Genomic DNA, 10,711 nt, shown 5'->3' on the forward strand with positions numbered 1-10,711 from the left:
GGACAGAAAAGCAGCTCTGACAGTGGGAACTGATTAAAAAATATAGTTTTGCTTCAAGGGATGGGAACTTTTATCAGCACAACCATAACAGACACACATGACTCCTACTGAAGCAACAGCAGCCATGGGATGTGTGTTCCTGTGCAGCACCTGTGTCCCCTTGCCATCTAGGAGTTTTACACAACCTGCAATTTTGTACAGTTTGGGCTTTTTCAATCACCCCAACAAAAAGGACATGTAAAATGAAGCTGCATGGAAATTCTACCCATTTGCAACTTTATATCTAGCAATCACAAGAAGATCCTGAGAGGACACTTCACAGCCACTCAACTCACACACCTACTGCTGCAAAGATGTCCTCATAAGCAGAAAACTCAACCTCATCCCTCCTCAGTGACTATCCCCTCTTGTGTGGGCTATCACCTGCCTGCTTTCCCTCTTCTAGACCATGAGATTAGATCTTCAAGCAGTGCATATGTTCCACACTTTAGTTCTCACTGTTTTTCACATCAGGCAAACAAAACACTTTGTGCCTCTGCACATTTTCAGCTGCACTAAGCCTGAGAAAGGGTTGAAGTTCAAGCACAAAACCTGGGCTGGGACAGTCTTGTCACCTGCTGGGCACAAGTGTCTTCTGGCACCTGGGGAGAAGCTTCCATGGCCTCCAAGAAGCCAGGGACACATCCAGAACACGAGATGCATAAATACCAGGTCACCTCTCCATGGCACCCAAGGCTTCTTGTCTCAACTAAAGCCTGTTAACACCTAAACATCTCACCAAGGCTGAGATATCTCACTCCACCAGCCACTCACAATCTCCTCGCCAACAGCAGAGACACCATAAAAACTTCAGGCTGCCACACACAACATACACAGTAGTTCCTGCCACATTGGGCTTGTGCCTTAGACACCTTCATCTTCCCTCTGATCATCAGAAACAACTTTCTCAACATACATACCAAGCTGCAGGGAGAAAAAAAAAAGGCACCTAACAACGATTTTGTGACACTATTCCACAACGCAGCATGAAATCGTTAGGTCAAAATGTGCCACCTATCACATGAACATTAAAAGTATGTCAAGTCTCAGTGTGCGAGCTATTGTTTTATCTGAATGTGATATTAGCTGGCAGAACTGGGTAATGTTTCTGTGCTCCTCCTCAGCAATATAGGATTACAACAAGATGCAAGTAGTAGCCATTCTTGGGATTTGCAAAGAGAGAAGGGGGAAAAAAAAAAAGGCACAGTGATTGCTTCCATTTCAAGAGGAAAATAAACAAACAAGTGGGATGGAATGATGACATCTTCTAAAACACCCTACCAAGCTCTGACCATAAAACTTGCTCTTCACTTCTCCTCCAAAAAGGACTATGTCCAAATTCTCCAGTCCTCATTCCCTTAAAACCCTTAACAGCACGATCTGGGGCATTGTCTGAGGAAGAACAAGAATTTTGTCTGAATGAGAAGCATTGCAAATAGCACTCTCACTAATAAACGTGTTCACACTCCTCCTTTCTCTGCTTTGAGCAGGACACTTGTGGATGGGCTCACCAGGTGAGAAATGGTAGTAAAATTGAGTATCCTCAGGGTTTGCTCATTACTGCTTGGACCAGGCTAACACCAACCAGCTGGGGAGGTTTGGTGGAGGGAACAGATCCTCCCATTATACCAAAGTTTTCTTGCAGGGATTAGTCTGGATGGACACAGGTGTAGGCAAGAGGAAAATTTGTTTCCAAATTAAAGAAAAAAAAAATGTGAGAGAAGCAAACAAATCCTCTAAACCCCTCCCCTAAAAATGTCACTAAGTATTCCTGGCTAAACATTTAACCAGCTTAAGAGCTACATAGTTCGGAGTTTTGCTGCTGTTGTTGTTAAACAATCAGTTTCATCTCTGCATTTATTTTGACACTTCATAATCATTCCAGTTGTGACTCCAGTGCACATAAACCCAAATAAATCTGCTTTTCACCACAGCAAACTTCTCAGGAGAAGAAGTTACAAACAACAAAGCATTTTGAACACACAGGCTGGGGCTCCTGCATCCCCCTCACCACCCTCTCTGGGCTGACAGCAGTTCCATGCTCGCGAGTGGGTAGGTGGAAGATGCACAAGAGACCGAGGCCGGGCCCCTTCCTCCAGCGTATGGGGGGGGGTGGGGGGGGTGGGGGAAAGGAATGGTGCCCCCGTGGAGTGCGAGGCTGCGGGGCCCACTAGTGACAGACCAGCAGGGAGCGTGGACGATGAGCACCCCCCACCCAGCCAGCCAGCAGCGATCGGCGAGACCGAGGAAAGAAACATACAGACACCATCACCAAGACCCCTCCAACGGGGCCCACGCTGCCCCGCGGACACGGGTGGGCGGCCCTGCCGGGACACGGCGGCGCGAGAAAAGTTTGCTCCGTGGGAAGGGAGGGGAAGAGCCGCCGGGAGCCCCGCGGGGGGAGCTCACACAACTCCCCGCTCCCCTGCCCGGCGTGGCGGAGGGGGGTCGTCCCGGTCCCCGCCGCCGCCCGCCGGGAGCGGCGCGCCAGGCTGCAGGTGTCGGCGGCAGGAAGGGAGAAGGGAGGGGAGCGGGGCACCCCAGGGACGCGGGCAAGGGGCGACGGGACGACCCCCGCGGGCACCCCCGGCGGCGCGGGCCCGGGGTGGGGGTAAGAGGCCGAGAGGGAGCGGAGGGGGGTGCCCCGGTCGGCGTTGCGGGGGCTCCCCCGCCGCTGCCCCCACACAATGAGGCTCACACAAAGCGCCGCCGCTCTTACCTCCAGCGCCTCGAAAGTGACGAAGCTGGACATCGCGAAACCGTCGATAATGTCCTCTTCGGCCGAGGAGGACTCCCGCCGCTTCCTCCGGGGGGGTCGCGGCCGGGACGGCGGCGGGGGCCCATTGTCTTCCTTCTCCGAGCCCGAGGAGGAGAGCGCGGCGGCGGCCCCGGGGCCGGCGGCCCCACCGGCGGCAGAGCCGCGCCGCCCGCCTTTGGCTCGCCGCTCCCGGTCGCGCTGGGACCGCGATCGCCGCTTCTTCCGAAGCCCGTTGCATCGCGCCGGGCCATCCATGTCTCTCGCCGGCTCTCCCTCTCGCTCTCGTCCCCCCCCGCCCCACCGCAGCCACAAATCCGGCTCCCCCGGCGGAATAACGGGGGAGGGAGGGAGGGAGAGAGGGAAGGAGAAAGGGAGGGAGGAGAGGACAGCAAGGGGGTGGGGGGGGATGAAAGAATCCGAGTGCGGTTCCACCACCACCAGCAGCAAGCCCCAAATGTAAGAGATTCCTATAAGCGAGCCAAGGAAAGTAATGGCTGATCTCAGGTCGCCTTTGTAAAAAAAAAAAAAAAAAAAAAAAAAAAAAAAAAAAAAAAAAAAAGGCGAGAGAAAGAAAGGAGGAGGAAAAAAAAAAAAAAAAAAAAGCCTCACCAAGCAGGCAATAAATCAGAATAGCGGAATGCTTTGATCAAGGGGCTGGGAGGGCGAGGATCTCCGAAAGAGAGGAGAAAAAGCAGAGGAGAAGGGGGGGAAAAAATATAAAGAAAGAAGGAGAGAGACCCGCTGGAAGGAGGGAGCCGAGAGTATTTCCTTGCACAAAATTTATTTTCTTTCTTCCTTTCCTCCCCAACTAAAAGAAGTTCCGGGCGGGGGGGGGTGTGTATGTGTCTTAAAAAAAAATAAAAATCCCTCTCTCTGGATGTCTGGAGCTCTCTTTCTCTGCCTCTGTGTGTGTGTGTGTGTGCAGGGAAGGGTGCAGCCTTCCCCTCCCCGCCAGCACGCTCTCCTCTCTCCCCCTCCTCCTTTATCTCCCTGGATCAAACACAATAATAATAATAACGATGCATCCAGATGCAATTTTCTCAGGCACCGACCAGGGGTGGACTCTGGAGCGGAGATCGGGTCCCAGCTCGGCCCCCTCCAAAAAAGAAAACCAAACAACAAAAGAAAAGAAAGAAGGGGAGAAAAAAAAAAAAAAAAAAAAAAAAGGAAGGAAAAAAAAGCCCCAAAACACGCCCACCCACCCCAGCTATTAATACGGATCAATCATAGCAAATTCATCGGATTAATTGTGGCAAGGAAGGTGGAGAAGGGGTGATGGGGGGGTGCTGGTGGTGGTGACAATAGATCCGAGCCGAGGGGAGGCTGCCCCCCTCCTCAAAAAACCGGCCACAACAACAGCGAGAAGAATAAAAAAATACAGCGGTGGTGCCGAAGCTGAAATACGCTCCAGTGGGGACGGCACCGGTGTGTGCTTTCCGCTCCCGACGCTGCCTCCCCGCCTCTCGCCCCACCGCGGGGAGAGGCTGCAGTCAGTCGGTGGGTCGCTCGGTGGGTCTGGCGGTCCCTACTGCCGGCCTGGCGGAGGGCGGCAGCAGCAGCAGCAGCAGCCGCCGCCGCCGAGCGCCCCGCGGCCGCGCTGCCCCAGCGGCCGCCCAGCCGGCGCGGGGCGGATGGCGGTGCTGGCCCCCAGCGGCCGCCCGGCCCCGCGCCGGTCACGTGGCCGCTGCTCCTGCCGCCGCCCCGCCCCACCCGACCCGCTCCCCGCTTCACCGCCGCGTGAAATGCGGCGCCCCGGCCGCGCGAAATAAGTTGCGGGCATGCGCGCAGGGCCTGCGCACTCGCCGGCGAGCGGGTGGGCTAGAGGCCCGGGATCCCCCCGCACCCGGCTGGGCTCCGCCGTGCACCTTCGGGGGAGGCTGCGCGCTCCTCACTCCACCCGTCCCGCTGCCTTCTGTGGCCCTTAACTGCCTCAGGCACCTCTGCCCCGCAGCCTCCTCTCCTTATCTCATTAACTTTCGCCTTTTTGTGTTCGGTTTTGGGTCCCTCGCTACAAGAAGGACATCGAGGTGCTGAAGTGTGTCTGACGAAGGGCAACTAAGCTAGGGAAGCGCCCTGAACACAAGTCTCATGAGGAGTGGCTTGATGGAACTGGGGGTGTTCACCCTGGAGAAAGGAGACTGAGGGGAGACCTCATCAGGCTCTTACAACTACCTGAAAAGAGGGTGGAGTGAGATGGGAATCTGTCTCCTCTCACATGCAACAAGTGACTGAACAAGAGGAAACCTCCTCAAGTTGCACCAGGGGAGGTTTGGGATTATTAGGCAAAATTTCTTTGCAGAAAGGGCTATCAGGCTACCCAGGGAGGTGGCAGAGTCTCCACCCATGGAGATATTTAAAAGACACATGGATGTGATGCTGAGGGATGTGGTTTAGTGCTAGTGGCTTAGCAGTAGTGCTGGGATTGTGAGGTCTAGGCAAGTGGTTGGACATGATGATTGCAAAGGTGATGATTACAAACTCAACAGTTCTGTGATTCTGTTTTATGTTTCCACAGCTTCAGCCATCCTGTTCCCCCTTATCAGCTTGCTGCCCCTCCTGTCCAGCACTTCTGTTCCTGCCATGTCTCTTTCCCTCATGACCTATCGCCACTTGAGGAGGTGGGTCCCTCACTGGCTGCTGTGTTTGGTACTGCTCAGCCATGTGTGTCCAGGCCTGCCTTCTGCCCAGAAACATGGTGGGCATTCAGCCTCCTGTTCATGTCCTGATGTCCCAAAATCCACACCCCTCTTCCCTGTGAGACCATGGCTGTGGCCCCTATAGGGGTGCCACCACACGCTGTCTGCAGGCAAAACAAAGAGGCACTCGCCACAGCCTACTTAGGAGGGATTTGGCTACCTGCAGGTCACCTGTCCTGCACTCTGTCCTTTTGGTCTGGTCTATGTTCATTTGCCTTCCTTATCCCCTGCTGTCTTCTCTCCCCTCTTCAGGCTTCCTGCTATATTAGGGTGTATTGCCCATGTCACCTCAGGACCAAACTGACCTACAGTACTAACTGCTTTACTTTTTGAGATTGTTCTTATGGTCACTCTTCTCATCTGGTGTCTTCTCGTTCTGTCTCCTGCCCAGGGGAAGCAACTGAGAGAACAAGTGTGGAAGGAGATGGGCGTATGAACTGTTGATCTGGCTTCACAAGAAAAGAAGAAAAAGAAGAATGATTCTCAAAGTACAGCATTGGTTCTCCTCCATCTCCCAGATGATCAGGCTATTGCATAGTCTGGAATACGTTGGTGGACATTAGGGATGGGGGAAAGAAAGGGAATCATCTAATGTTCTATCTGTCTATGAACCTTGTTTCAGAGAACACCTCCTCTTGCTGTCTCTTGCCTCCTGTACCTGCCAATTGAGGGGCCAAGAAGGACCCCAGTAAGTGGAGCAAACAGGCTGAGAGCATCAGTGTGTATTTTTCCATTAGTTTCTTTCTAGGCTGCTCTGACTCTCAGGGGATGGTGCTCTGCTTGGCTCTATACTGTGTTATTTCCTCTGTACCCTTAACACTGGAGCCACCAAGCAAGTCATATTTTTAATATGTTTTCCACGAGTTTTGAACGATTTCATGAAATGCTGGGAAGCAGATACATCCACTCTGTCCAGCAGGCAGATGACATCTGTGCAACCTCTCGGCACCACCTCTCCTGGACAGCATGTGGTGGCTTTGAAGCTGGTGCGTATGGGTGCGAACCAGAGGAGGAGGAAGCACAAAGCTGTCGGAAATCTGATAGTGTGTGAGTGTGTACCTTACAGAAAGGCCACACCGCACATTGCAGAGGCACATGGCTGGTTTCTCAAATATCGAGCTAGAGAACATCACCTCTTAGATCTGACCTTAGATCTCTCTGTTCAGATTTCCCCCCCCCTCCCCATTCTCTCTCTTGATTCAGCTTCTTCTGTCTCCTTTACAGCTGCCTTGCCAGATCTATATAATCTGCCTATACAGAAGAAAGCTGTGCAGGTGCTGTCGAAATGCTACCATTTGTGCGGACAGGCAAGCTCAAACATAACAAGGTCTCTGTCTTCTGAAAAATATTAAGCTGTATTGTGTCAAACAACTGTTACCTGTTGGGTTTGGGTTGGTGGGTTTTGGGTGGTTTTTTTTTGGGGGGGAAAATAACTATGTAATTTTCAGGGCAATGTAATTGATTATAGTTTCCTGCACATCCATCACCATTAAAGTGACTTAAGAGTCCTGTAGTCGGATACGTTGCTGCAGACATTCATCGCATGGCTGAAAGTCTGCTCACTCTGTTTGAAAGCACATAGGCGGAAAGCAGGAATGATGTGTGATTTATTTTACATTCTTTCTAGAAACAAATCCCTAGATTTGCATGTCTACTGAAAAAAAAAAGTTAAAAGATTAAAACCCATCCATCTAACTCATCCTCCACTGCAAAACATTTTTTCTTCTGAGTAATATTTCCATCAAGCATTAGAAATCACTGGTCACCTCCTCAGGTACAATGCAGACAAATTATCCCTTTTCTGGGTCTGATCCCGCACATCCACCGACCTTGACTGATGTGTGAGGGAGGGCAGGTGGGCTTTGTTGTGACAGAAAACCTCAGATACTCAGGAAGCTCTCTCTGGTGTGTTCTTGCCTCCAGTTCATTTCATTTAGAATAGAATAGAATTAACCAGGTTGGAAAAGACCTTTGAGATCATCCAGTCCAAACTATCATCCAACACTATCTGATCAACTAAACAATGGCACCAAGCACCCCATCCAGGCTCTTCCTAAACACCTCCAGTGATGGTGACTCCACCACCTCCCTGGGCAGCACATTCCAATGCCCAATCTCTCTTGCTGGGAAGAACTTCCTCCTAACATCCAGCCTAAACCTCCCCTGGCACAGCTTGAGACTGTGTCCTCTTGTTCTGGTGCTGCTTGCCTGGGAGAAGAGACCAACCCCCACCTGGCTACAACCTCCCTTCAGGTAGTTGTAGAGAGCAAGAAGGTCTCCTCTGAGCCTCCTCTTCTCCAGGCTAAGCAACCCCAGCTCCCTCAACCTCTCCTCACAGGGCTGTGCTCCAAACCCCTCCCCAGCTTTGTTGCCCTTCTCTGGACATGTTCCAGCAAGTCAACATCCTTCCTAAACTGAGTGGCCCAGAACTGGACACGGTTGAGTATTTCCAAGTCATGTTACCAGGAAGGATACCACAGACTGCCATGCACGTTTGTTTTTAGGCTGCCTGTTAGCTTTTTCCTCTAGAAACACATCTTGCCTGGCATCTGGTGTGAGAAAATAGCTTTTCATTTGCCCTTTTGGGTTTTTTTCCCTCTTATAGGCGCTAATATGCTTCAGCACCTTGCTGAGTCACTGGTTTTGAGGTTAATGACTGGTGCATTTAAACTGGATCCTCTTGGTTATTAACACCCACAGAAAGGGTACTTCTTGAACGTGTACTAACAGAGCTATATTCTTCCAGCCTGAGACAGATACCAAAAGCTTTCTGTTCCTAAATAATGGAGAAAGGTTAACACAGACCAAAAGCAACATTTCCAATTTCCATATCACCATTAGGCACTGGAGCAAAATAAAACTTGCAGTCAGAAAAACACTGAAAGGGTTTTCCTTAGGACTAGCCCCTGGCATTCCTATCTGCAAAGGATATTTTGAAATAACTTGAAAATCAGGAGGTAATTCGTTGCTTCAGGAAATGGCAAGAACCTTGCTTCTAGCAAGAGTCATTTGCACTGTGTTTTGGCATTAAGCTTTGAAGGAGGGAATTTTAAGACTGTAGTCCACCTAAGAGGCTCAGCAGAGGCAAATGTGTCTTCCTGGGGCTAGCACCTTTGTAGGAGATGGGTAGTTTAAAGTAATACAATGTCTACCTTGTGGACCATTCCTATTTTAGGAGTTTGATCTGGGAATAATTAATAAATAAATAAATTAAAACCCACACAGAAGAAATGGGGAAAAGAAGCCTTTTGTTGTTGCTTCAACCCATGTTGAGTGCATGTTTCCACCCAGTGTTGAGTGCATGTGTAAGAACAGCAAATCATGAGAACCAACACTGTAATACAAAATAAAAGTCAAGGCAATTGTGTGGATGGCAGAGGAATTTCAAGCTGTTCCCTGAAAACAATTGTGTTGCTTAGACAAATTGTCTTGCTTATCAGAGATGATTGGTTAGCTTCCTCACTAAGGGCTGGACTGGTGGTTTCAAAAGGTGATTTCCTAGAAGGTGGTTCGAAACAGGAACGGTTAAGGAAGACAGCGTATCCAAAGTGAACCAACAAGGAAAACCAGCAACCTGTGACCTTTAGAAAAAGAAGTGGTTCAACAATAATGATAAAGGCAGTACTAAAAGTAGTTAGATGAAACCCAGCACAAGACAGGTTTCCAGAATAACATCAAGAGCAAATTCAAAGAGAAGAAATAATCACGCCTTTCACAAGAAACTGTCTTAATCAGTGGAACTCACTGTGACAAAGGCAGCTCTGAGGTCAAGAACAATGAAAACTTTAAGAGTGACCATAATACTGATGACAAAGAAGCCAAAGGAGATGCATGTTACAGTATCTCAGAATCTAAACCAATTTCTGCACCAAAGGAGACAGACTGAACTAAATGGACCACCAATCTGATCCCATCTGCCAGCACCTGCATCCCCCGACTGCATTGTTCAAGACAGGCTCACATCTGAACTTGTCTTCCACATCCCTTGTGTTCTATCTCTTGTATGTAAGAACAATGCTATAATCATCCTGAACAATAGCAGGAGATTCACAGATTCATAGAATGGGTTTGGTGGGAAGATCTCCTACTTCCAACCCCACTACTATGGGCAGGGACACCTTCCACTACACCAAACTGCTGAAGGCCTCACCCAACCTGGCCTTGAACACCTCCAGGGAAGAGACATCCATGATCTCCCTGGGCAGCCTGTTCCAGTGTCTCACCACTCTCATTGGAAAGAATTTCTTTCTAATATCCAGCCTAAATCTGCCCTGCTCAAGCTTCATTCCATTCCTCACCCCACAGCATGAATGCTGGGGAGCCTCAACATTTACAAATACAGGGAGTAAAGCAGGAGGCACTGGGTGTCAGGAACCCTCTGTTGATAAGACAGTTCCAAATTATGTGGCTAGAACAAATGCTGTACTGATTGTGAAACAGTAAAGCATAGTGATAAATGACAATATCAGGGTTTGTGCCATTGTGGCTGGAGGATCCTAGAAGGTTTGATGGTGCAGACCCATTTTACTGAATATCTAAAACCTAAAATATCAGCTACAAAGTGCATTAATTAAATGTGGAGGCCACATTAGATTTGGAGACATTGCAAATATTCCTTTTGGTGGAGAAACAAATAGAAGGGACACCAACAACAAGATCTTTTTAAAAGGAAAGGAGTAAAAGGTGACAAATTAAATCTGCAATGGAAGCAAAGCACAAACTGCAAATATTATTACAGTTCTTTGGTTAGCATCATGAAAAGTTAACTCTTTTTCTAGGGTGAAATTCTGACCTCAATTACATGGAAATGAGAAAACCACTACTGACTTGAGACAGTTCAGCATTTGGCTCGGCTGGGTTGGTTTTTTCTTTTCAGTTGAGAATGGGGCTTCAAAATGTCACTAGGAGATTTAGAAGCATATACCTGCCCTTTGGTCCCATTGAGAACAGTCCCCAAAAGCATGTTGCTTAGGTGGCACACGTATCTGCCCTGAAAATGGGTCAGCTTTTATTGCCAGGAGGGACCAAGTGTTTATATTTCAGTGATGCCGAGTTCAGATTGCACGACCGCGTGCTATTCCTTCTGGCATCCTGGCAGCGTTCTGCTGGCATGTCTCACTGATCCAAGCCATTTACACTTTTCTTTCTCTCTCACCTTCACCAAAACAAGAATGTTTTGTTTTGTTGTTTTAAATCAATGTTGAAGAGAAACTATGCT

General features: G+C 49.5%; 1 protein-coding gene and 1 long non-coding RNA gene across 6 annotated transcripts in view; one reads left to right on the forward strand and one right to left on the reverse strand.

The window, feature by feature from the left end:
• AUTS2 (activator of transcription and developmental regulator AUTS2) overlaps positions 1-3,089 on the reverse strand; it is an 829,433-nt gene extending 826,344 nt beyond the window's left edge. For all 5 annotated transcript variants that reach the window (XM_068154432.1, XM_068154435.1, XM_068154433.1 and 2 more), the window contains exon 1: positions 2,759-3,089. In XM_068154432.1, coding sequence (XP_068010533.1) covers positions 2,759-3,052 — 294 coding nt within the window. In that variant the 5' untranslated portion in view covers positions 3,053-3,089. The remainder of the gene's footprint in view (positions 1-2,758) is intronic.
• Positions 3,090-4,734: 1,645 nt separating this feature from the next.
• LOC137449451 (uncharacterized) lies at positions 4,735-6,879 on the forward strand. Its single transcript, XR_010989388.1, has 3 exons — positions 4,735-4,824; positions 5,313-5,415; positions 5,885-6,879. It is a non-coding gene; the product is annotated as an uncharacterized lncRNA (long non-coding RNA).
• The last annotated feature ends 3,832 nt before the right edge of the window (positions 6,880-10,711 follow it).

Source organism: Melanerpes formicivorus, unplaced genomic scaffold (genome assembly GCF_026170545.1).
Source record: "Melanerpes formicivorus ecotype bairdi unplaced genomic scaffold, bMelFor1.0.p_v2 SCAF_29, whole genome shotgun sequence".
NCBI classification, from domain to species: Eukaryota; Metazoa; Chordata; class Aves; order Piciformes; family Picidae; genus Melanerpes; species Melanerpes formicivorus.